This window comes from Perissodus microlepis, chromosome 18 (assembly GCF_051167445.1).
Source record: "Perissodus microlepis isolate ML-2025 ecotype Zambia chromosome 18, ASM5116744v1, whole genome shotgun sequence".
In the NCBI taxonomy this organism is placed as follows: Eukaryota; Metazoa; Chordata; class Actinopteri; order Cichliformes; family Cichlidae; genus Perissodus; species Perissodus microlepis.
The window spans coordinates 9,418,153-9,441,749 of record NC_140478.1 but is presented as its reverse complement, the minus strand read 5'-3'; the positions used below and the strand labels follow the sequence as shown (position 1 = coordinate 9,441,749).

Below are 23,597 nucleotides of genomic sequence, written 5' to 3'. Positions count from 1 at the left end.
TAAAAGTGACGCGTTCGTGTGGAAGTGATTCGTAGTATTTGTGTTGGTAAGAAATTCCAGACCTTCAAACTCAATACCAATACACAAGAAAACACCCAACACTGCTTTTCAGACCACAAAGTGGAAAATGACATAACCAATGACATCAATGATAAAATCTAATCTAATTATTAAAAAATCTAATCAATCCCAGACTTAAGGAGAAATCACTTTTTAGACATAAATAATTGTATTATCCTGTTAAGTCACACTTTCTGTTAATGTTATAGACAGGCAGGACTGATACGATTTACTGCCCAGCTCCCATTTTATCATTGCTCTTTTATTATTAGCCAAAGCTGCTAGCATCTATCTGAATGATAACCTAACTGGCAGCTAATAAGGCTATGCTAATAGCACTGGTCTTTTGTTTGCTACTGGGAATTTCAGACCTGCTCAGTTTTTCTTTTCTACATTGATTTCTGCTATGAAATTCAATTTAAGCTTGCATGTCATGTTTTTGAGATACATATCAACGACATTTTGACACTTTTCAATATTAACATATATGGAATTTTAGCAATTTCCCACCAAAATTGTTGAAATGTGTTTAATCTAAAAGCAGAGCAGAAGATGACACTAGAGATCCGTTAAAACATATTTCTGTCAATTTAACTGAAAATAAAATTAGGTCAGCGTGCTAAAAAATGTTTGAGGCACTTGCTTTTGTCCTTGTACTGCACATCCATCTCTCGTTGCAAGCACCAGCGGTAACCACCTCATCATACTCGGATCAAATGTTCACTGATATCGTTTTTTCGTCGTGTTTATATCTGAATGAAATCTTTCCCCGCGTTCATTGCTGACATCGCCCAGGTTTGGTGAAAAAAAGTTGAGATGAGAATGTAAGAAGTGGCATTCTGGGACTCATTAGCTGGTACACGTTCAGCATGCTATCACAAGCTCAGCGTAACTCTCTGTGATTACCAAGAAAATTCTGAGTGACCTGCACAAATGTTTCCCATGTTTCTTTTCTTTTGAACTCATCATCAAGAATCAGTTCAGATTTCAGTAAAAACAAACACTTTCCTTAGTTTTGATTCAAGGTTCAAGGGTTCAAGGTTCAAGGTTCTTTATTTGTCACATGCACAGTTATACAAGTATAACACAAATGTGGCCTGACACGCTCCTCGACATGTGCAAATATATATATATATATATATATATATATATATATATATATATATATATATATATATATATATATATATATATATATATATATATATACACATTGGGTGAATGTGCAGTAGTAGCAGCAGGCAGGTGAATTCTGTACATTAATATGAATAGACTTCTGACTATTTTACAGAATAGACAATATAAACATATTTAAAATTAAAGGAATTTGGAATGTACATTGTGCCTGGGTTTAGAGTGTCTGGAAGAGAGTCCTGTCTCAGTCAATTATAGATGATGTGAGAGGGCGGGTGTGTGTGTTTAGGGCCCGGATGGCTTGGGGATAGAAGCTCCTCTTGAGTCTCTCTGTCCTTGCCCGGATGATGCGGAACCTTCTACCAGATTGCAGAAGTTGGAACAGTTTGTTGCCAGGATGGGACGGGTCCTTCAGTATCTGCGCTGCTCTAGTCCGGCATCTCCTGGTGTAGGTGTCCTGAAGCGGGGGGAGAGCAATCCTGCAGCAGCGTTCTGCTGTACGGATCACTCTCTGGAGAGCTTTTTGGTCCTTCACACAGCTGTTCCCAAACCACGATGTCATGTTCTGTGTGAGGATGCTCTCCACAGCGCCTGTATAGAAAATCCTGAGGATCTTTGGAGAGACCCTGAACTTCCTCAGTTGTCGTAGGTGATACAGGCGCTGCCTAGCCTTTTTGGTCTGGACCTGAATGTGGGCAGACCATGTCAGGTCTGAGGAGATGTGGACACCAAGATACTTGAAGGACTGCACCCTCTCCACTGGCGCTCCATTGATGATAATGGGCTTGTAGTCTCTGTGCTGACTCCTTCTGAAGTCCACCACCACCAGCTCCTTGGTCTTGCCGACGTTCAGCTGGAGGTGGTTGTCCTGGCACCATGATGCCAGATTCTTCACTTCGTCCATGTAGGCCGCCTCATCGTTGTTGGAGATGGCACCCAACACCACTGTGTCGTCAGCAAACTTCACAATGGTGTTGGAGCCATGGGTGGCCACACAGTCTGAAGTGTAGAGGGAGTAGAGCAGTGGCGAGAGGACACATCCCTGAGGTGCTCCTGTGTTGATGGTGATGCTGTTAGAGACGCATCTACCCACCCTCACCACCTGAGTTCTGCCAGTGAGGAAGTCCAACACCCATGCACACAGACGGCTGTTAAGTCCCAGATCCCTGAGCTTTGTGAACAGTCTGCAGGGCACTATTGTGTTAAACGCTGAACTGTAATCAACAAACAGCATTCGCACATAGTTACCCTGTTTCTTGTCCACGTGGCTGAGGGTGGTGTGCAGGACGTGGGCGATGGCATCCTCTGTGGATCTGTTGGATCGATAGGCGAACTGCAGCGGATCTGTGGTGTCTGGGATGGAGGAGGAGATGATGTTCTTCAGCAGCCTCTCAAACACCTTCATTACTACCGAGGTCAGTGCAACTGGCCGGTAATCGTTCAGGAATGAGGGTTTGCTGTTCTTGGGCACAGGGATGATGGTGGATCTTTTGAAGCATGTGGGGACCACAGACTTCGCCAGGGACTCGTTGAAGATGTAAGTGAACACACCTGCTAGCTGGTCAGCACAGCAGCGCAGCAGACGGCCGGTGATGCCGTCTGGCCCCGCCGCTTTCCTTGTGTTCACTCTCCTCAATGCCGCTCGGACGTCATGCTCCGCGATGCTGGTCACCGGTCTCTCGCTGATGACGTCACTGTCCTCGGTAGTCAGGCGGTAGATAGCGTTAGCCGCCTGGCTAACCTCGAAACGGGCGTAGAACTGATTCAGCTCGTTGGTGAATGCAGAGTCGGCGTTGATCGGCGCAGTGTCCCTGGCTTTGTAGTCTGTAATGGTGCGTAGTCCATGCCACATACTCCGTGTGTCGCCCTGGTGGAAGTGGGACTCCACACGTTCCCGGTACCGGCGTTTGGCATCTCTCACCGCGCGCCACACACCGTATGAGGCCGCTTTGTAGGCGCTCATATCGCCAGTGGCGAGACCCGCGTTGTAGGAGGCGGTCCTGGCGTTTACTGCAGTGATGTCACTTTTCTCGAGATCAAAGTTTTTTTTTAAATGCTGAAACGCATCGCCGTTTCTGTCCAGTCATCTGAGCTGTCTAACACTTGGATTATCATAACTAAACAACTGAACTTTGCAGGAAGAGAAGACGGCACTGTTGGTCAGATGATTACTATCTGATTACCTAATCAGATGTTAATTTTTAGAATCAGCTAGAATCTGAGTAGCATTTTTTTACCACCCTGGTTTGCATATAAAAATTGTATTTCACTTGCTTCGCTTTCAGCAGCTTAGATAAGCCAAATCAGCATTTAGATTGAGATTTCATCTCGCATCCAGCAAATGAAAGTCCAACAAATACCCTTTTCTAGCTCTATTTCTGTTCTCCACCACTCTAAATGGCAAGTTGCTACCTGTTTCTTTTTTTTTTTTTGGTCTGCTTGATGCTGAGACATTAGAGTATAGTGGGATTTTCCAAGCACACTTCTGTGCTGTAACTAAAAATTGCACTATGGCTGTTTTCACACATGAACTTCGGAGGTCAAGATATTGTTTGGAGTAGTCCTTTCTCAAATCTAAGATACCTTCTCACTTCTGAACATACCTCCTTTTGTTGTGGCTCCTGGTTGACTATTCAGACATGTTCTCACATAAAACTCCTTCTGGTAATATAAAAATTGGGGCTATGGCGCATGTGTGAAAATGGCTTGTGAGAACGGTCAGAGTGGAGCAAAAAGATAAACCGTTTAAATCTCAGTAAAGCTGACAGAGCTGCAGGTTTAGCGCATAATTCTCTGCAGGCAGATCTCTATGAGAAACCCACCTTCACAATATTATTTTATGGTATTTTTGAAATGAAGACAATACTACTTTGTGACTAATATTATTGATCTACACCTGTTAGAGATCTGAAGAAACTTTCAACAAATCTTTCACACATCTGTTGCTCATTTATTTAGATCTATACAAGGATGTACAAATAATATTCCACATTACTACAAATCACTTCCACACGAATGCGTCACTTTTATGGCCGAACATGAAGATGGTGAAAAGGAATTCTGGTTAAACATTTCTTTCTTCTTTAAAAGAAAGTGCCACAATTTATTTTGGTGCCCCTCCATATTTCCTGCCCAAAAGATTCCTGTGATTGAAGCGTGTAAAGGTTTCACCGCTATTGCAGTCAACTAATTTCCGTTTTCTTACCCCTCCTAATTCAAATGCATAATCCTAGCTATGGTGTCTTCTATAGCAGCGGTCCCAAACCCCCGGGCCTCGGACCGGTACCGGTCCGTGAGTCGTTTGGTACCGGGCCGCGAGAGTTGAGGCTCAGGTGTGAAATGTATAATTTTCAGGGTTTTTATCGGTTTTCAGCGTTATTTTGTTATCGTTTTTATCGTTAACTCGGTTTTCCTTGGTCTTTTCACATGTGTTATGAATAAATTTTCTTTTTTTCGGTACCGGTACTAGTTTTATTTTGTTGTATTTATCCGCGACATCTTAAAGGCTGGTCCGTGAAAATATTGTCGGGCATAAACCGGTCCGTGGCGCAAAAAAGGTTGGGGACCGCTGTTCTATAGGACACCCAGTGTTGGGAAGGTTACTTTTAGAATGTATTCCACTACAGATTACAGAATACATGCCCCCAAATGTATTTTGTAACGTATTCTGAATACTTTGGATTACTTAACATATTATCATGCTTTTTACAACTACATGAATGTATCATTGCTGTGTGATTTATTACTATTACTGAAGGTTACTCGCCATACCGATACACAGCAACTCCAGCATGTCCAAATTAACACTGTCGGATTTAATTTCAACACTATTAAAGTGTCTATATGGGTCCACACCAGAGAGTGTTAATTTAACTCTTTTTGGAGAGTTGGTACGTTAACTCTGATTTAGTGTTAAACACCAAATCTGTCTGGAGTTGATAATTTAACACTTGGTGTTAAGAGTTTATATATTAACTCTCAAAGAGTATTTTAGTTTAACTACGTAAGAGTTATCTTCTAATTAATTCTAAAAAGCGGGGATTTTACTGTTCTGAACTTCTAGAAATTTCTTTTGGAAATAAACATTTACTCAAAAGACGCAATGGTTTTTGAAAAACATTTATTCTGAACTGTGCACCACAATTTCAAAACATTTTCTGAAAGATGTAACAGTGTACATGTTCTCACTTTCATTATAATTTTGTTTATCAAAAGGTGTGACATAGGTGAGCTGGTAAATGCAAATAACAGCATTCTCATCACTTATTTCTTCAATACAATATGCATGTCCTTCATTCATCACTTTGTGGAACTTCAACGCACTTCTGCTCTCCCCCATATTCCGTCTTCACAAGAATATCCTATGTGGAGATTGAATAAAAATTAGTTGACACTAATTAATGGCACAAATAATCCTGTAATCAATTGCAGCACAGTAAAAAACAAAAGAATCCTTTTTGAGCCATTACTTGTGTAAAGTATTTTCCCAAAAGACAAGGACACAGGCAACAGGTAATACTGAACTAAATGTAAAACCTCAACCTTTTTCATTTTTACCTAAACCGTGTGCACAAAACTCTGGAGGGATCTAAATGCTAACGCAGAACCCAGTCAGGACGTCTGCTACTGCTTCACATTCTAGACATTGTTTTAGGTGTATTTGACCAAAGGTTTGACTGAAAATTCACATGCAAGTTTTTTTTCAAGGCTGTAGTATTTGCCCGCAAACAATACCTTTCAGCTAGCTAAAACAGAATATTATGCTATCACCAAGCAACATGGCTAATGCCTTCCACACAGCTTTGTCTCAACTCCAAAGAGCCACAGAAGTAAAAGCTAATAATAATAATTGAAACAATCTTTGAAAAAATGACTTACCAAGCATGGCGAACCACTCAAATATGTAGAGCAAAATGTTCTGAAACGGCTTCACTTCAGCTTCGATTGGAGCCTATGGTGCTGGGGGCGGAGTCTGTGAATTTACTCTATTGGTGTCATAGCCCCTGTAGGAGTTCAGAGTTAAGAGGTCAAGAGTTAATGTTTCCATTGTAACACCTCCAGATTTGACATAGAAACACTCATTTTTAACACTCGATTTTAACTACTATCATTTTACACCTCAGAGTTACATTAAAAGAATGTGACTCTACTTAGAGTAAAATTAACTCTACTTTTGCAAGAAGACTACTAACACCAAAACATTTAACACTTTTGAATTTGCTGTGTACCAACTAGATTTTTAAATGTTAATATAAAATGAGTAACAGTAGGGTGGACATTAGGTAAGGCTGCACTTTTTTCAGCAATCTCGTATACAAAACTATTCCGCGCATATATAAAACAGGTCCGCGGCTCTGAACCGTAGTAAAGGACCTCTGGCTAATACCTCGGGTTCCGTGTCGGGCTCGTAGCCGAAAAATAGCTTTACTTTGTTGTTTGGGTCAACTTTGATAGCGAGAGACAGAGAGAGGCGTTGAAAGGCTGCTCCAACGGAGCTTATTGTTTCGGAGGAAAACACAAACACAGCATACAGTCGAGTCTTAATAGCTTACTTACAACTGGGCTACACTGCCCATGAGGCTACATTCTTTAGGGCTATGCCTGTAACACTCTGCCTATTGCCTTCATATTAAATTATTTTTTGAACAATAATTTTAAAAAATATTTCTTCACATCATTATGCGGGTTGCAAGTAGAGGTGACATGTGCCGCGAGATCGAGACACAGGCATTAGAGCCTCTTAATGCGTGTTTTATTTGGGTTTTCACTGGCGTGGAATTACCAAAAATAGAAAGTGGACAGCCTAACATATGAAACAGGAAAAGACCGCCGTGTAATCGCTTTATTTCAACGAAGTAACTGTATTCTGAATACCACCTTTTTAAACGGTAACTGTAACGGAATACAGTTACTCATATTTTGTATTTTAAATACGTAACGGCGGTACATGTATTCTGTTACTCCCCAACACTGAGGACAAGCAAGTTTAAGTTAGCCAAGGGAGCTTAAAAACATAAAATTAATGCTACTCCATAATGACTGAGGTCAGCCGGTGTGTTCCTATTACTGCTGGTGTAAAAATACATTTGATTCATGTTTTTTTCCATTTCAATCTTCCCCGCAAAAGTCTCAAAAATGGTGTTGAATATTTTCTTGGGTATTGGTATTGACTTTGAAGTTCTGTTACTGTGCCAATACTAATGGAGCCAGAACTATTGTGTTCTTTAAAATCCTAGCCATAAGTGCAATATTGTGCCCATCTCAACATAGGCTTTAGCAAAATGTTGTGACAGCAAGTAGAAACACTAAAAACTTTCATTTCAAGTTGGATGTTTTGGGTTTCCCTCGAGTTTATTAATGTTTTCTTGCAGACCACAGGTAAGGCTTTTGTGCTTGATCATGAGCACTTTAATCTCTGCTACACAGGACTGTTGTTGGGAGTACTCCTCATATACCTGTCAATGATTCTGCATTAAACGTGCGTCTTTTAAGGTGCGAATAGTAGGAACAACAAACCGTGAAACTAATTTACTGTCAAGTTTCATGAAGAGGCTGCTTGTGTATCTTAATTATGCCCATGACCCGTGTGTAATTAAAGAGGACACCTTTTGGCTATTTATTTAGTTCAAAGAGAACACAGAGGGAAGAGGGGGGGAAAGCCCTAATTGTCTCATTAATTACTCTCCACATGAAATAATGACCAAACCAAGGTATCCACAGCTCTTTTGTAACTGACAAAAGAGAGCAGAGGAGGGGTGGCAACAAAATAAAACATGCTTTAACCTCTTTTCACAAACAGGCATTGTGTTGGAAGAGAGGGAGACAAAGAAAAAGAGGGCAAATGAGATCAGGGGCAGGAGGGAGGGGAAAAAAGATGTAAATACGCAATTGAAAGAATAAAAAAGGCTGAGATTGAAAATTATAAATACAGAGCAAATCAAAGAGAGGGAAGCGAGACAGAAGGAGAAAATATTGGCTGTGAGGTATTGTGGTGTTTGTCCAGGCTTTCTGGACTCTGCCCAGTTCTCTCTCCCACCGAACATGGTAAATAGGCTGTTTTAACACACTGTTCAGGCACTGAGACACAAACAAACCAAATCAACACTAAATTAAAGACTCCTCGGGGAGACCACAGACTAACATCAGAGGGGGGTGCTTTGGAAAGCCAGATTCAGCAATTAAGTGTTCCAAGAGAGGTCCTGGAGTCTCGCGCCAGTTTCCAGACCTGCTATATTGCCATGGCTGTAATTAGATGAATAAAAGAGGAAATGTAGTGTAGCTTGTTTTCTTGCTTTTGTTTACTGCTACCATTGGGAGCAAGTGACACTTTATTAGCCTGAATATGTCTTTTATTGAGGCAGTAGAGGCCTAAGAAATGAAAACTTCCCAAATAAACCCCATTATTATTTGCATCTTGAGACCTATGCTGTGAGTGTATTTCTTTATATATCTCGTGAGATACACACAGACACACACACTCACCCCCTCCTCATACTTGTTTGATCTAAAATGGGCCCAATATCCTCCAGCTAAGCTGGTCAAAAGGATAATGCAGGGGCACTTTGAAGGGCAGCTTCTCACTGCCCTTTGCTTGCCAGCCACGAACATGCTGGAGCCATGCCTTACTGAGTGCACAGCTCAGAGCCCTTTACGGGCAAACTTTAAATCTGCACAGCCAAGCAGCTGCGTGACAACGCTTATTTATACCCTCAACTGAATTTTTTGTATGTATTTTCTTCCCCCTACTTCACAGCTCACACACTTCACTATTCTATCATCAGAGGCCCTCAGTCTTGTCAGAGAGAGGTGAACTAATGGGCCGCGGCTGAGCAGCCTGAGCTCAGAGGCTATCAGTTCCCCCTGGAAAGCCAGGAAGGCAGAGAAAAGGAGAAAGGGGAGGTCCTTCTGTTCTTTAGCCACTATATTTCTTCTTCTTCTCCTTGGGATCACCAACTGCCCTCAGTCTGCTGGTTATCCCTTCCACCACACTGGGCCTCGCTGTCTTTAGAGCAGGGAAAGTGGAACCGTTTGGGGAGGTTAGCACCAATAAGCTTATAAAGACATATTGATCAGAATTGTAACTATGGTTAAGGAAGTGATTCCTCCACAGAGGAGGACGTAGGCTTAAAAATTGCCTTTTTGTTCAAGCTTATAGCTAGGGCTGGATCAGGTGACCCTGAACCATCCCTTAGTTATGGCCTAGGCTGCTGGAGGGCTTCCCATAATGCACTGAGCATTGTTTTATTCACTCACTTCTTCTCATTGTCTATGTGTTTATATAGCACTCTGCATTTAATGATTAGTAATTATTAAACTCTGGCTTTCTCTCCTGTAGTTTTTTCCTCTCTCTATAAAGTCCTTAAAGTACAGCCTTGCAGAACTATTTCTATGGTGGACCATTACTCTGAAATGCTAACTTTGAAATCTTTAAACATTTTCTTAGTGGCCTTACAGCCATAACTAAGTTTAATGTGATTAACCCTCAGAAAGCCCTGAAACACATGGTCAGAAATGTTAATAGATGCCATGCTATCATGAAGACCCATGTACCAATGAACCACTCGCTAATCAGGAATCTAATTTGTCCAACAAAATCAAATTAACGTTATCATAGATTAAAGGGCCATCAGACTAGGATGACCTTATTGTTGATTGTGAACCTGTGATAAGGCCTCTTTCAGAATAGAATAAAATGTCCAAATAGAAATTTTCCAGCAGAAACAGTCGGTCGGTCTGTACGACCGTAGATAACACAAGTTAGCACAGCGAGGCTATTCTGAGAGGAGCTTTGCTAGGCCGGGTTGTGACAGTTGTGTCCCACTCCATAAGCTGGAGGCCATTTAGTAACAAAGATGACCAGCGCGAGGTGCCAGAGCCGGTCTGTCGAACAAATGTTCCACGAGCCCCGGGCTACGCTATGCTCAGCTAAGAACAGACAGAGATGGTCCTGGGGACGGGACCTCCCCGCTCCTCAGCTTCAACGTGCAAGCTGGAGTGCAGGCTGCACCTTCCGTCGGGACCACTGTGAATAGAGGTGTAATTGGCCATATCCAGTGATAGATGGGTGTTCAACCTTTGTTGCTCATCAGTGGCAGGATACACAGAGGCTTGTCTCACAATATGAGGTTGATTGTGCAGTCTATTAAACACCAGTCTCAGGAGGAAGTGTTTCTCCTTCGAATGCTGGAGCTTAGAAGAATCTCCAGAAAGATCTGATTCAAAAGTCGGCTCGTGCTCAGTGATTGCCTATTATATCCCAGAGACAGTAAACATGATTTAAAAATTTATCACGCTTAATTAATTGCTTTCCTCAGCAGAGACGACTAAAGAACTAGACTCAGTAAATTGTTAGAAAATCACAACCTTTTGTTTCTCAGAAGCATAAATCAAAGCTGTAAATTATAGTTTTTATTTCATTCCAAACCAATTATCATGTTATGCAAATTTCTGGTTGTATGATACATGCAATAATTATGTAATTATGGAAAGCATTTCATCCTAATACAAAGAGTCTGCATGACAAGATACAGACACCTGCATGTCGCCCAGAGGGTCTTTTTGAAGAGAAGATAAATGTTCCTGTTGAAACTAGAAGGGCTGAATACATTGTGAGCGTCGTGTTAAAGAAGAGTCAACCACACAGTAGGTTTGTGATGTTGATTTCTATAAACCATTTCTATAAACCAACAGGGTGAAAATTGAGACACAAACAGGTGATGCACATTTCAAGAACAGAGTTTTGAAATTCAGTCAGATAGAAAAAATGCCAGCAGTGGGTTAGTGGAGGAAAATAAAGACATGCATGAAGAAATGAAATTGACTTTGCTCAAGGAAGTTTCCCTTTACACGTGAGAGCAGCAGAACAAAAATGAACAAATTAATAAATAAGTGGTGGCTTTTGTCGAGGGCTTTTAACATCCCCTAACAGTTGAGAGAAGCAGGAAAAATGAGCGATGCTCGTTAACTCTGACCCAAATCCTAAGAGACAGTGGGAGCTGTTAAAACACGGAGCAGATTGGGGAGTCTGCGTGACCTAGATAGCATTGGTTTTGAAAAGCAGCCGTACTTCACATTAAATCGCTCCTACGTCTAATATAATGAGGCATATCTCCCTGGTCGGTAATGAAAATTACATTCTGATAAGGTTCTTTGTGACATAGAAAATACCTCTCCCACCACTGACACTGCGAGGCTCTGTCTGAGACGCAGTTGGTAAAGTGCGCCTTCGTCTGGACTTGGGTGGCATTATCTGGCTCGTAAGCGCACATGAATTGTGACACAGGGGCTAGACATCCAGAAGAGAAGCGGTAGTGATGAGACAGCCAGTGGCCAACTGTTGTTCAAAGACATTATATGTGTCTACAACTGACTTTGGAGACTAGTGGATTAATGTTGCACTCACACTGGGAAAAACAGTGATTGGAATCCATGGTATGACCAAAAGTATTACAGCTGTGTGCAGTGAACTTGTGTGAAGTTGCATATCAAGGGAGTATATGTGACCAGTCGCAGTCACCTACCATCTTCAATGCATCTTTGGCGTGATGGTAGTAACACAGGAATAAGACAGAATCAGTCTGCTCTCAGTTTGTGGTCAAATCAGGTCAAGTTGGTGATTATATGCAATCTATTTGTGATAATATGGTAACTGATTGTAAGAAAGTCCAGCCAAATAGTGATAGATAGTGTTGTTGCTGCAGGGCAGCAGTTTAACTACAAAATAACATAGGTTTTTACTTTTACAAAGGAATATAATCATAGTACAACCTCTTAGCAACCAATAGAGCCGAGTCCCATGCTGCAAAGAGATGTGTTGAAAATGAGTTGTGCTTGTCAATGTAGACTGACTCAATTCATTTCAGTTCAATTTTATGTATGTAGCCCCAAATCACAACAACAGCCACCTCAATGTGCTTTATATTGTACGAAGAACCCCAACAATCAGACAACCCCCAATGAGAAAGCACTTGGCAACAGTGGAGAGGAGAAACTCCCTTTTAACAGGAAAAAACCTCTGGCAGAATCAGGCAGCCATCTGCCATGACCAGCTGGGGGTGAGGGGAGGAAGACTTATACTGATTTGCAATGTGTGGGCAATCTGTCTGTGTTAATGAATAAGAAGGTAATTATTTGTAAACCTTAGCCAGTCTGTCTGAAAGTGTTTGCATTTGAACGGTTGCAGTACTAGAGATGTATTTCATAGATAAAGCTGTTGTATTGAGCTTGTGGGCAGACAGGAAACACCTCTAGGCTCAGAGAGCACTTATATAAAACAAATTTAAAATTTTATTTTTTAGACTGGGCATAAAAGATGGACACTGTGACTGTGCCACTCATGCGGCACTATTGCACATATTAGTAGGCAAAATTTGTCCACTGGATACATTGTCTATCCAGGTTTATGATTAATAAATAGTATGAAATGTTTTGAAATTAATCATAAAATGACTAACTGATCACACTCCTACTACACAGACAATGTCACACAATGTCACGCGGGACAATGTGTGGCCGGTGCTCGATGGGCTGCATCTCTTTTCAGGACAGCATAGGCTCAAGGCCTCTTTCTCCAACAATGGCACGTCACCATGCCAACAGAAGCTGTGCCAGCCACAGCGTCAGCTTGGCACAGCCACCGTGTTAGCAGTGGATGATTCAAGGGCATTAAAGCACAGTGTGTGTGTGTGTGTGTGTGTGTGTGTGGGGGGGGGGGGGGGTCCTAGTGTATTGGTGGCTGTGCCAGGATTCCCACCACAGTTTGCTCTGAAACAGCCTGTCATTCATTGCTTTCCACTACTTCCCCTCCTCTCATGCTGTTGGCCCGAGCTGGGAGCATTACCAATCCATCTTCTGAAAATTTGTTTTGCATGCACAGAAGCACCGGTCATGCTCTAATGTACTATATTTACTCAGAAGCAGAACATAAAAACAAGAACATCAAATATTTCCCCACAGGTCTTCTTCAAGGGTGGGCGCTGAACAGCAAGCATTTGCTGCACTCTCATTACGGACTGATGATCCAGAAGAGATAATAACATCTTTGTTGATTTGTTAAATTAGTTCCTGCCATTTCATATCTTAAATTAATGTTGTAATGAGTGATCAAGGGGCATGTGTGTTTTTAAGTTCTTACCACCTCCATCTTAAAATTAACCATCACCCCCTGTCTCCTTGTCTTGCAGTGCTCAGTGCAAGTGACTGTGATGGGCTGTCAAACCACATCTAAAGTACTCTACCAAAGAATAATATCCACTCCTGACCTACTCTGAAGAAAAATATTTCATTCGATCAATGTCGCAGTCTCCCCCGCAGGGGAATTACTCTTGAACAATAGGTGAACCCTAAGAAAAGAGCAACACTGGACCATGTGATACTTGACCTTCAAAGAAAGAACTCAGGTGCACTCCAGAAGATGTCAAATCGGATCTGAAGCAGCTCTCGAGAGGATCGCCCAGCTCATAATTCAAGCACTTTTTCATGTTTTGTTTTATCATTACTCAAACACCATGGGCCAAAAGTGACAGAACGTAGTTATTTTTGCTGGATCTTCATCTAATGAGGAGTACCAGACATCTCACCATGGATTTGAAGGAGATTTTCTTCACCAAAGAGCAACAGTGAGAAACATCAGAGTGGGGGGGGGGGATTGGACACTGGAGGCTTGGAGGATTAGCTTGGAGTGCTGCTAACCCATGGTGGATCTGCTGTGAGTGGGGAAAGGGACTCAGCGGTGGAGGATGTCAGCAGAGGCCGAACTCCAGCCGGGTGTCAAAACCAGCCAGCGAAAGGAGTCCAGGAGGATCAAAGGTATGTTCTTACCTTTGCAACACCAGAGCGTCTGTAACATAGATGCTTGTAATATATCAGGCTTTATTATGTTTGTTTGTCAAATGAGATAAAGGTCTGAGATATAACGTTAAGGGAAAAGTATTCAAAAGACACGAAACGTGACATGACGAAATGGGAACCTGAAAGCTTTCTTATCTTCATCAGGTGGTGAACGTAACTTTTCACCTCTTGGTGAAACATCTTGGATAGAGTTAAATAACGCTGGGCTGCACGGAAAAGGCTTCACTCAGTCAGGTTTGCCGAGAGGCTCCTTGTCTCATCCCGGGGATCCAGATGTAGTAACAGCTATTCCATGTAGCCCCAGGCTTCGGCAGCGACGTGATTTAGGTGTCATGGACAGGGTAATTCGCACTCTGTCGCTTTGATGAACAGCATAAGTGAAGTAATAGGACGAGGCATTCTCAGAATGCTCACTGGGAGATTGAAATGGGATTGAAAAGGCTGAGAGAGGGGAGGAACGAGGAGATAGAGGGGCAGGGAGAGTGGGATTCACAGGGAGGGAGAGGAAAGTGAGAAAGAAAAGGATGCTTTCTCTTTCTTCTTCCCCCATCTTCATTTTGGCTTTTTTGTTCTCATTTCTCTGTCCACAAATAAAGCCACTCCCAACTAGTCCTGTAAATCTGGCTTCTGCGGGCTCGCTGTAACGAGGCCACGGGGCCGGGTCCTTTGCGGCTGTTTCACTGCCTCTGTCGACTTGCTCAGATAAATGGCCCGCTGGAGGAGGGCCCATCGATTTCAGTTAAGTGGAGGGGGGGGGGAGCAGAGCGAGGGGGCAGTTGCACACGTGGCCATGTAGCTTATTGGTGGGGACTATCAGCACAGGCTATCAGCCCCTGACTTTACCATGCTAATCACATGTGCTGCAGGGACTATTATCACAATCAGCAAACATGCTATTTAGATCCATATAAATGGAAATCAGGCAACATGAATACAAGCAGACTGTCAAGCAGCATGGTGACTTTGAGCCAGCTGGGGCGAGGTGAAGGGCACTATCAAGAATCAGGCTGATGACATACAGAGGAGGGGAGAATTATTGGCCACCATGTACATGTCATTTTTTAATAAGTATTTCCGAAGTGCTGTTAAACAGAGCAAGAAATTTTTAACACAGCTTGTCCAAACATCATGGTTTTATTTTGGATGCTTGCATTATTTAGTTTACACACAAACAGTATAATGTCACAAACACCCCAAACTACAGGTCAACAGGTCAAAATAATTAGCCCTCTTCATGCTAAAAGTCAGTTATGTGGCCTTCTCGCTGGATAACAACCTTAACAACCAACAAGCTTTGTGTTTTGGGTTGTTGTCACGTTGGAAGACATAGTGATGACCCAGACCCAGTTTTGGTGCTGACTGCTGGAGGTTTTCTTTCAAAATCCTTACCTGTCCTTTATTTTTTCAGTGCCTCTTTAGTGTGTGAGCAGGCAGCCACATGCCAAATGGTTAGAACGCAGCGTTCCCTGTTTGAGTCTCCCCCGTGGCCCTTTGCTTCATGTCTTGCCCTCTCTTTCTCCCTCATTTCCTATCTATCTCAATTTACTATCCAATAAAAAAGGCCAAAATTAAAACTATTTATCCTTCTTTCTTTATGATTCCTTCCACCTTGACAAGTTTCCCAGTTCCTGACGCACTGAAGCCTACCCACAGCATTATACTCCCACCATCGTGTTTCAGTGTGAGGATAATGTTCTTTAGGTTTAACTGATCTCCCATCTTTCTCCGAGAGTCTCTGTGGCCAAAGATCTCTAGTTTCATCCCATCTGACCAAAGAACGTGCTCCCAGTATGCATAATCTCTCTCCAGGTTGTCCTTCCTGTAGTTGTTCTGGGTCTTTAGAAACATCTCTCTCAAGTTTTCTTTCCTGAGTCTTTGAAATCTTTTGTTTCCTAGCTCTGTATATACTCTATATCTGGAAAATAACACAGGGGGATAATAATATTGACCCTGGTTATTTTGTTTTTTTATCTGAAACGGTTCACTGAGAAGGGACTGAAAAAGAGATGATATCTAGTGAGCAGCAGTTCTCTGTGTGAAAAAACTTTGATAATGTCGGAGGTCAGAAAAGAATGGCCAGACTGTTTCCAATAGGAAGGAGAAGCTAACTCAAATACTCACTTGTTACTACCAAGCTATGCAGAAGAGCATCTCTGAACAGAAGACCTCATCACATGTCATGGGTTACAGTTTGTTCGGACTCAACAAAATTGGACAACAGAAGACTGGAAAATGTTGCCTGCTCTGATGAGTCTCAATTTTGGCTGCAACATTCAAATAGGCTCAGAATTGTGGGTAAAACATCATGAAAGCATGGATCCATCCTGCCTTGTATCAACGATTCTGGCTGGTGGTGGTGCAATAATGGTGTAGGGGAAATTTTCCCGTGACACTATGGGGCCCTTTGTGCCAGCTGAGCATTGTTTAAGCACCACGGCTTATCTGAGTGTTGTTGCTGACAATCTCTTTTTGACCACAGTGTACCCATCTTCTGATTGTTGCTTCCAGCAGGATAACCCGCCATGTCACAAAGCTTAGATCAAATTGGTTTCTCGAACATGACAATGAGTTCAATGTACTCAAATGGCCTCCAGATCTTGATCCAATACAGCACCTTTGGGGTGTGGTGGAAGGTGTGATTCACATCATGGATGTGCAGCAAACCTATCTGCAGCAACTGTGTGATTCTATCATGTCAATATGGACTGAAATCTCTGAGGAATGTTTCCAGCAACTTGTTGAATCTATGCCACGAATAGCAAATAGTAATAGTTGTACCTAAAAAAAAGTTTGTGGTGAGTGTCTGTTTATGTTGATATTGGATAAAATATCTAATCCAGCTTCATTCTGGACCTGGAACCACAAGAGGGCATGACAGTGACAGCCTCATTTGTATTTACTGCTCCCCTTCTGCTTTCCCATTCCCATCAAGTTAAGCTTATTTGCAGACTGTTGGACAGATAGACAATGTCTTGCTTTCTTTTCAAGATTGTAAGTAGAACGTTAGAAGTGAATTTAATGAAACGAAATGACAGAAAAGTAAAGTTTTGGTTAGTCAGAGCGAGAACTGCAAGCCATGGGCAGATAGACAGACAAAATATTGTGTTTTTAGTTAATGACCTTGATGATGTTGTTGTTTTTTAGCAGCTTTGAATTCATTTTATTATTTTTCCTCAACTAGCACCTATGTTCCAAGTGGACAGGTTTAATAGGCTGTTAGCTTTAACACTAGGTTTAAAAAAAAGGAAAGAAAGAAATATTTTACTATAAAACAAGAGAATAAATGTTCCTATTTAGCCTTTCAGAGACATGATTCATTCCAAAAAAGTCTCATCTGCAGAATTACATTCCTTCTGCCCGACCATTCGGTGGTGACCTGGCAAACTACTAGGGGTGCAACGATACACAAAATTCACGGTTCGGTTCGATACTTTGGTGTCACGGTTCGATATTTTTTCGATACAAAAAAATGTTCATGCCTTTTTAATTTGTCATTTATTAAAATTATAAATATATATTTTAACTCAAAAGTACAGTTTTTAAATTTAATGTTGCTGAAACAACAAAATAATTTAAAAAATTAATCTGATCAAGGAATCACTCATCTTTGGAAAAGAGAGTTTATTACAGAGAAATGGCTCTTTCCAGAATAAAAGCTATACTATACGCTTCGTCTGGGCTATACTCTCAGCAGCATATTAAACATATCAGGTCCCCATAAGGAGAATCCTGTGCTAACGGCTGTCTAAATGACTCGGGTAAAGTTTGTAGCATGCGTGCTTGTTGTTCTTGTCTGCTTCCACTTGTCTTTGCACTAGGATGATGTCGGAGTAAATGTGCAGTCATATTCGTTGTGTTCCCACTAGTGCTGTCAGCGTTAATCTCGTTAAAATGACATTAACGCCATAACGTGGCAAATCTCCGTTAACGAGTTACCGCGGATCGCCCCGTGCGTGGGGCTGGACGGTGTCAACACGTTAACAAGCTAACTGCGCTAATGCACTAGTTCCCACCAATTGAGCATTGCGTGTCACATCCGACATACTGTTTTACTTTTGTCCATGACCCGCTTACCATCAGGGTCATACTTCACATGAAGACCAAAATAGTTCCAAATGCCAGATCTGAATGAGGGTGGGGGAGGTTCAATTTGCCATGTTGCAACGAGCTTAGCTTCTGTCTTGCTAGCTTGTGCTGCGCTCAGTGGATCTGCACTGACAGTGCAGGCTAGGCGGAGTAGTCGAACGCAGATCCACTGAGCGCTCAAGACAGACAGCATCGTCAGAAGAAAAGTTGATAAAATAAATTTAAAAATTGGTATTGTTCGATACATATGCGTACGGAACCGAAAGCACTGTATCGAACGGTTCAATATCGATACGATTATCGTTGCACCCCTACAAACTACATCAAGTCGTATATTATGGATGCAAAAAATAGGGAAGATTTTTGAATCCTTTCAAAATGCCACAATATTGCCACTCACAGAATAGAAATAAAATTGGAGATAAGCTGCCCATTACAACTTAAAAAGATTTGCCCCCTTAGTCATGTCCTGGTTCATCCTCTAATGAATCATCGGCCACTTATTATTTAATTGCTTCTGTATCATTTTCATAAAATTCTGATGCATTTGTGATGAATGCGAAACAATTTAGGGTGAACTTGGTTTTTTGCATGTCCGTTTTGGTTTTGGCACGCACTTATATCACTCTTCATTCTTCTCAAAACGGTGAGGAAAAATTCAAACCTGACTGCAGCAAAGTCTGCTGTCATAAAAACCAAAGCTCCCCTCTACCCATCGTCAGAATTGCTTTACATGCGTGACTTTACTCTATCTCCATAGCAACTGTTGCTCTCCCAGTGTAATCTGTGCACCAAAAAAGAGAAAGAAAGCAAAAAAGATTCATTTCAAAAAGAAAAGCATGGAGTTGAGGACATGGAAGACACTGAGAGCAGGGGAGAAAAGGGCAGAGAGCAGCTAGCAGACAAGCAGCAGAGTAAATCACTGGTCGCCTCCCATACTCTAAGAGGCAATACAAATACTACCCATTCAAATCTATTCAAACACTATTTGCCAAGTCATTTGCAGGTATGCTTTTTCCTAACTGTGTCTTGACGTTGCGTCCCCATCAGCTTGGTAATAGCATCATGGAGCCCCCCCTTCCTAAAGTATCATCCCCACAAAATGCCAGCCAGCACACACCGTCTCCTGTGTGTGACTCCACAGCGAGTCACTGATCTATCCAGTGCACTGACAATTTGCACAAAAGCCTTCATTAATCCTGAAACTGCTTTATTGATCAGCTGTTTAGCCAAACCCTCAATGCTGCGTTTAGTGCCAAAGTTTGGTCGAGGAATTTTCAATGTATTTGTTTATTTTTACATCAGTGAGGGCTGGACGGGGAGAGCACGCACCGCTGTTGAGATTTGTAAATGTGCTTCTGTGTGTTTGCTGAGGCTTGTGAAATTTCTTTTGCGCACATGGGGGGAGGCAGATGGCGTGGACAGATTTTGCTTTTCTCAGACGAGCATTCTCTTCGCTGCTACTTCAGCCTCCTGCGCTGACAGGAAATACCTGTCTTTTTATTTCAGAGAAAATATCGGCTGCTATTGCATATTTCATTATAGCTCGGAGGATGGTGTGCGTGCGTGTGGATGTGTGTGTGGCTACTGGCAAACAGCGACTTTAAAGGAAAAGGACAGGAAGGCACAGATACACACCCAGAGAGGTTCAAAGGTTAAGCTGCCTCTATGCCCAGATCCCCAACAAAAAGTTTCTTGTTGCCAAGTCCTTATATCTGGAGGGGCACTTCTGACTCTCCATCTGCCGCCATCTGTCCCTTTGCTGTCCCCATTCTAGTGTGGCAAGAAGACGGATGCAACACTGTGATCAGACACGAGCCCTGAAACAGTATGGAGCAGGGCGAACAGTAATTGTTCTCTCCATGGTCCTGGTGCAGAGCCTGCGTGTCACGTGGGAGGATTGGAGCGTTTGATTTAAAGCCTCTGACATCCTGGATTTTAATGCCCGACTCAGTTTTTAAAAAAAATCAAATCTTTGTAAGACTACTGAGAAACAAGGGATTTCGGAAATATTGGGAAGCAGGAGACGAGGTCTAAATTTTAACCCTGGACACATGCACTTCAGACCACCAGGCACCAGGACACATAGAGACAAACAGCACACAATACTTCAGGCAATCCACTGTCAGAAAAATTATGAGCATCAGCCTTACGGGCCAGAATCATTGTGAGGACCATTCAACCTTGGGTAATTGTAAATCCAGAAAGCCAGAGGAATATGTGTCACCTCCGTCACGAACCCATACACACACACACCTCGCTTCTCCTCTCTTACAGTGTGTAACAACATGAAACAACATGCCCCTCAGCTCTTTAGTTTTCAAATACAGCACACTCGCTAATCTGGATCTGAACCCAGAGCACGTAGTGAACAAGTTATGCCCCTGACTCAAGACTCTCATTTGGTATGCAAGGCCTATTTTTTTTTTTTGAGGATCTGTGCATAAATCTCTAAATCCTTCCTGAAGTGTGAGGAGGGCCGTATGCGGTATGTAAAGAAACAAATGGCACAAGGCATTTGGTTACAGCTCATCTGAGAGAGTTGCACTGAATTGGACCGATTGTATTTAAAATGCATCTGGAGCAGCATGTATTTTACATTACATTACAGAGTATATGAGTCAGTAAAATCAGGGTGGAATGCATAATACTGCGCGAACAAACTGTGGTCGCTTTGTGAGCAACGATAATTACCTTACGGGATTTAGCAAATAGCACACGTGTGGCTACAGTTCGTATTTTTAGGGAGTTCGTCACTAAATCTGAGCGTCCGTTTCTTCACACGCTGCGGTTGATGTTCAGATGTGCCCATTAGCTGTGTAACTCCTCTGGCAGTGAAATAAGTCTAAATTAGACCCAGATTTGACAGTCGCTTGCTTAGAGACTTTAATGACTTTAGCATCCTCAAGCCCTTCCCCCTTTTAGAGAATTGTGCCCTCATGAATTAGTGAAGAAGTGTGCACAGCCAAGACAAGCACTTACATTTCACTAAGATGGGGTGGTGGGTGGGGAGAGAGACGCTTCTTAATCTGCCCTTTTCCGTTGTTTCCAATTTTTCCTTTTTGGTTTTGACTTGGAAATTGCAGAAACGGAAGACGGGAATTTGGTTAGATGTGGCAGGCAATGGCATTTCTGGGTGGAATAAGCTGATTTTGGCATAAATGTGACTTTGGAGCACAGCCTGACAGCCTCTGTTAAGGATGTTACACCTTGTCTCGTTGTCGCCCACAGCTTAGCCAGCCCCTTTAATGTGCTGCTAACTGATGTACTGCATGGTCTCCTGACCTAGATTTGAATGAGGAAGAGACTTGAAACTGTTAAATTCTCCAAGGTGCCGGTGACCTTGATTCGAAATCCCTACTATCTCTTTGTGCGACTGCTGCAGGGAGCCGGTGTTTTGCGAGTGACAAAGCCCGCACAGGTTATACAATGTAGACCTACGAGATAACGCTTGAGGCTTGAACCCACATAATCAAAACAGCGAGCGATGAGACAAAATGAGAAAGGTGTCGGTATCAAGGAGATGTCAGGGTGGCTGGAGAGACAGAATAATCAGGAACAAGGAGGGGAGGGGATGACAGTATAAAGCCTGAGGCCATCCAGACACACACGTGAACACCCCCCACTGCCCCCAGCGGCTCACACCATCAGCCCGCCACCTTCTTGCCACCACCCTACATCCATCACACAGAGAGGGCTTGGGTGGATTGTGGGTGAGCGCTGGACCGAGAAGATTCCTCTCAATAGGAGCCATTCAGGCTGGTTTGTCGCTACCAATAGCACCCATGGGAACTCCAGCCATGGGTAGCAACACTGGAGTAAGCACCCCCTCCCTTCAGTCCTGCCTTTGTGTGTGAATGCCCTACAATGCTCTGCGACAGGTGACTGTGGCGCTGACTGTTTTTGATGATCCAGTTGTTTTCTCATTTAGTGCGCCGGCTTTATCCAACTTCATTTTCAATTTCAAGTTCAATTTTCTTTCCATCTTTGCGCGCCCCTGCTAATTTTCTATTCTTTCTGCGTTTCCTATTCCATAAATATTAACACCGGAGCAAAGAGACACACGCGCAAATACGCACGCACCTACGCACAGACACCGCGCGCAGAAGCCCACGTACCCTCGAGACGGGCACGATACCAAACGTGTTCAATTCAGTTGAGCTCACACGTCCTCATTTCCTGTAATCACTCTCTCGTTCTTATTTCTCCGACTCTTGTCTGTTTCTCTTTCTCTTCCTCTGCAGGTCAGGACCGCAGTGAGGCGGGGCTTATTAAGCGTTTCCGCGGAGATGGCGTGCGTTACAAGGCCAAGCTGATTGGGATTGATGAGGTGACAGCCGCACGCGGGGACAAGCTGTGCCAGGACTCCATGATGAAGCTGAAGGTGCAGACTTGTGTGTGTGTGTGTCTGAGTCTGTGTGGACATCACTGAGCATCTTCAGTCATCTCAGTCAGATTTGGAAAAAGCATGCTCAGACATGGCTGTGTTGTCTGTTGTTGAATGAATCACAGGAGCTTGTCTTATCCTGTGTATGACTCACTGAAGGTTTGAACTGACCAGATGGAACAAATGAAAGTCCAGCCTTATTATTCCACAGTGTCCTATAGAAAGCTACTGTAAGGTTGGCTTGTGCAAAATGGAAGCAGCTTTGTACTTTATTTTAATAGGCTGCTTTATTTTTAGTGTTGCTCAAAGCACTTCGCATATATTCATATGTCTTTGTTTTTTCTTTACCTCCGAGGCAAACTGGCTCCCTATTCTGAGAAATACTTAAATCAGTATATCAGTTAAATAAGAGAATTTTCACTTTTCCGCATGTGCGAGGAGAGTAACCATCCCATCCCCCCACCCCGATCTGTCTCCTGTATGTTTTCTCGTGTCACTCACACTCTATTTTTACAACCAATTTCATGATGTTACACTTGTGGCACATATGCAAACTGCGATAACATGACCCAGATAATACTTCAGCTAGTTTTCCTTGCAAAATATTGAAAGTAAACTAGATCAAATTCAGCCCCAGAGACAGAGAGAGTCAGAAAATGCCTGCATAAAAAGTGGTGGATGAACGAGTTGGGTATTCTTGAACTTACTACATAATCTGTGAGTTGTTTCTATTATTTTTAAATGGGAAAAAGTGTCAGAGAAGTAAGGTAAATGGTGGGGCTGTGGAGAAGGCGTTATTGGGGATCAGGGGCAGCTCCGGGGCTGAAATCCCCCCCACCTGCAAGCAAGAGGAGAGCGCAGCAGGAGTGAGGGAAATGAAGGGGAGGGTGTGGGACACAAGAAGCAACAACAAACAGGTATGAAGGGCAGCGAGGATTATGATAGGAAGGAGACAGTTTGATGTATGAACTTCTACTTAAAAGGAATTACCTCTATTAAGTCACCTTTCATGAGCTTCTCTCCTCTAAGTGATGAGCCTGCACATGTTGGATAGACAGATTGGTGAAAATGCTGCCTCTGT

General features: G+C 42.6%; 1 protein-coding gene across 3 annotated transcripts in view; it reads left to right on the top strand.

Annotated features, from left to right (window-relative positions):
* dab1b (DAB adaptor protein 1b) overlaps window positions 1–23,597 on the top strand; it is a 52,751-nt gene that overhangs the window by 10,654 nt on the left and 18,500 nt on the right. For all 3 annotated transcript variants that reach the window (XM_084911441.1, XM_084911439.1, XM_084911440.1), the window contains exons 2-3: window positions 13,377–14,001; window positions 22,374–22,513. In XM_084911441.1, coding sequence (XP_084767567.1) covers window positions 13,932–14,001; window positions 22,374–22,513 — 210 coding nt within the window. In that variant the 5' untranslated portion in view covers window positions 13,377–13,931. The remainder of the gene's footprint in view (window positions 1–13,376; window positions 14,002–22,373; window positions 22,514–23,597) is intronic.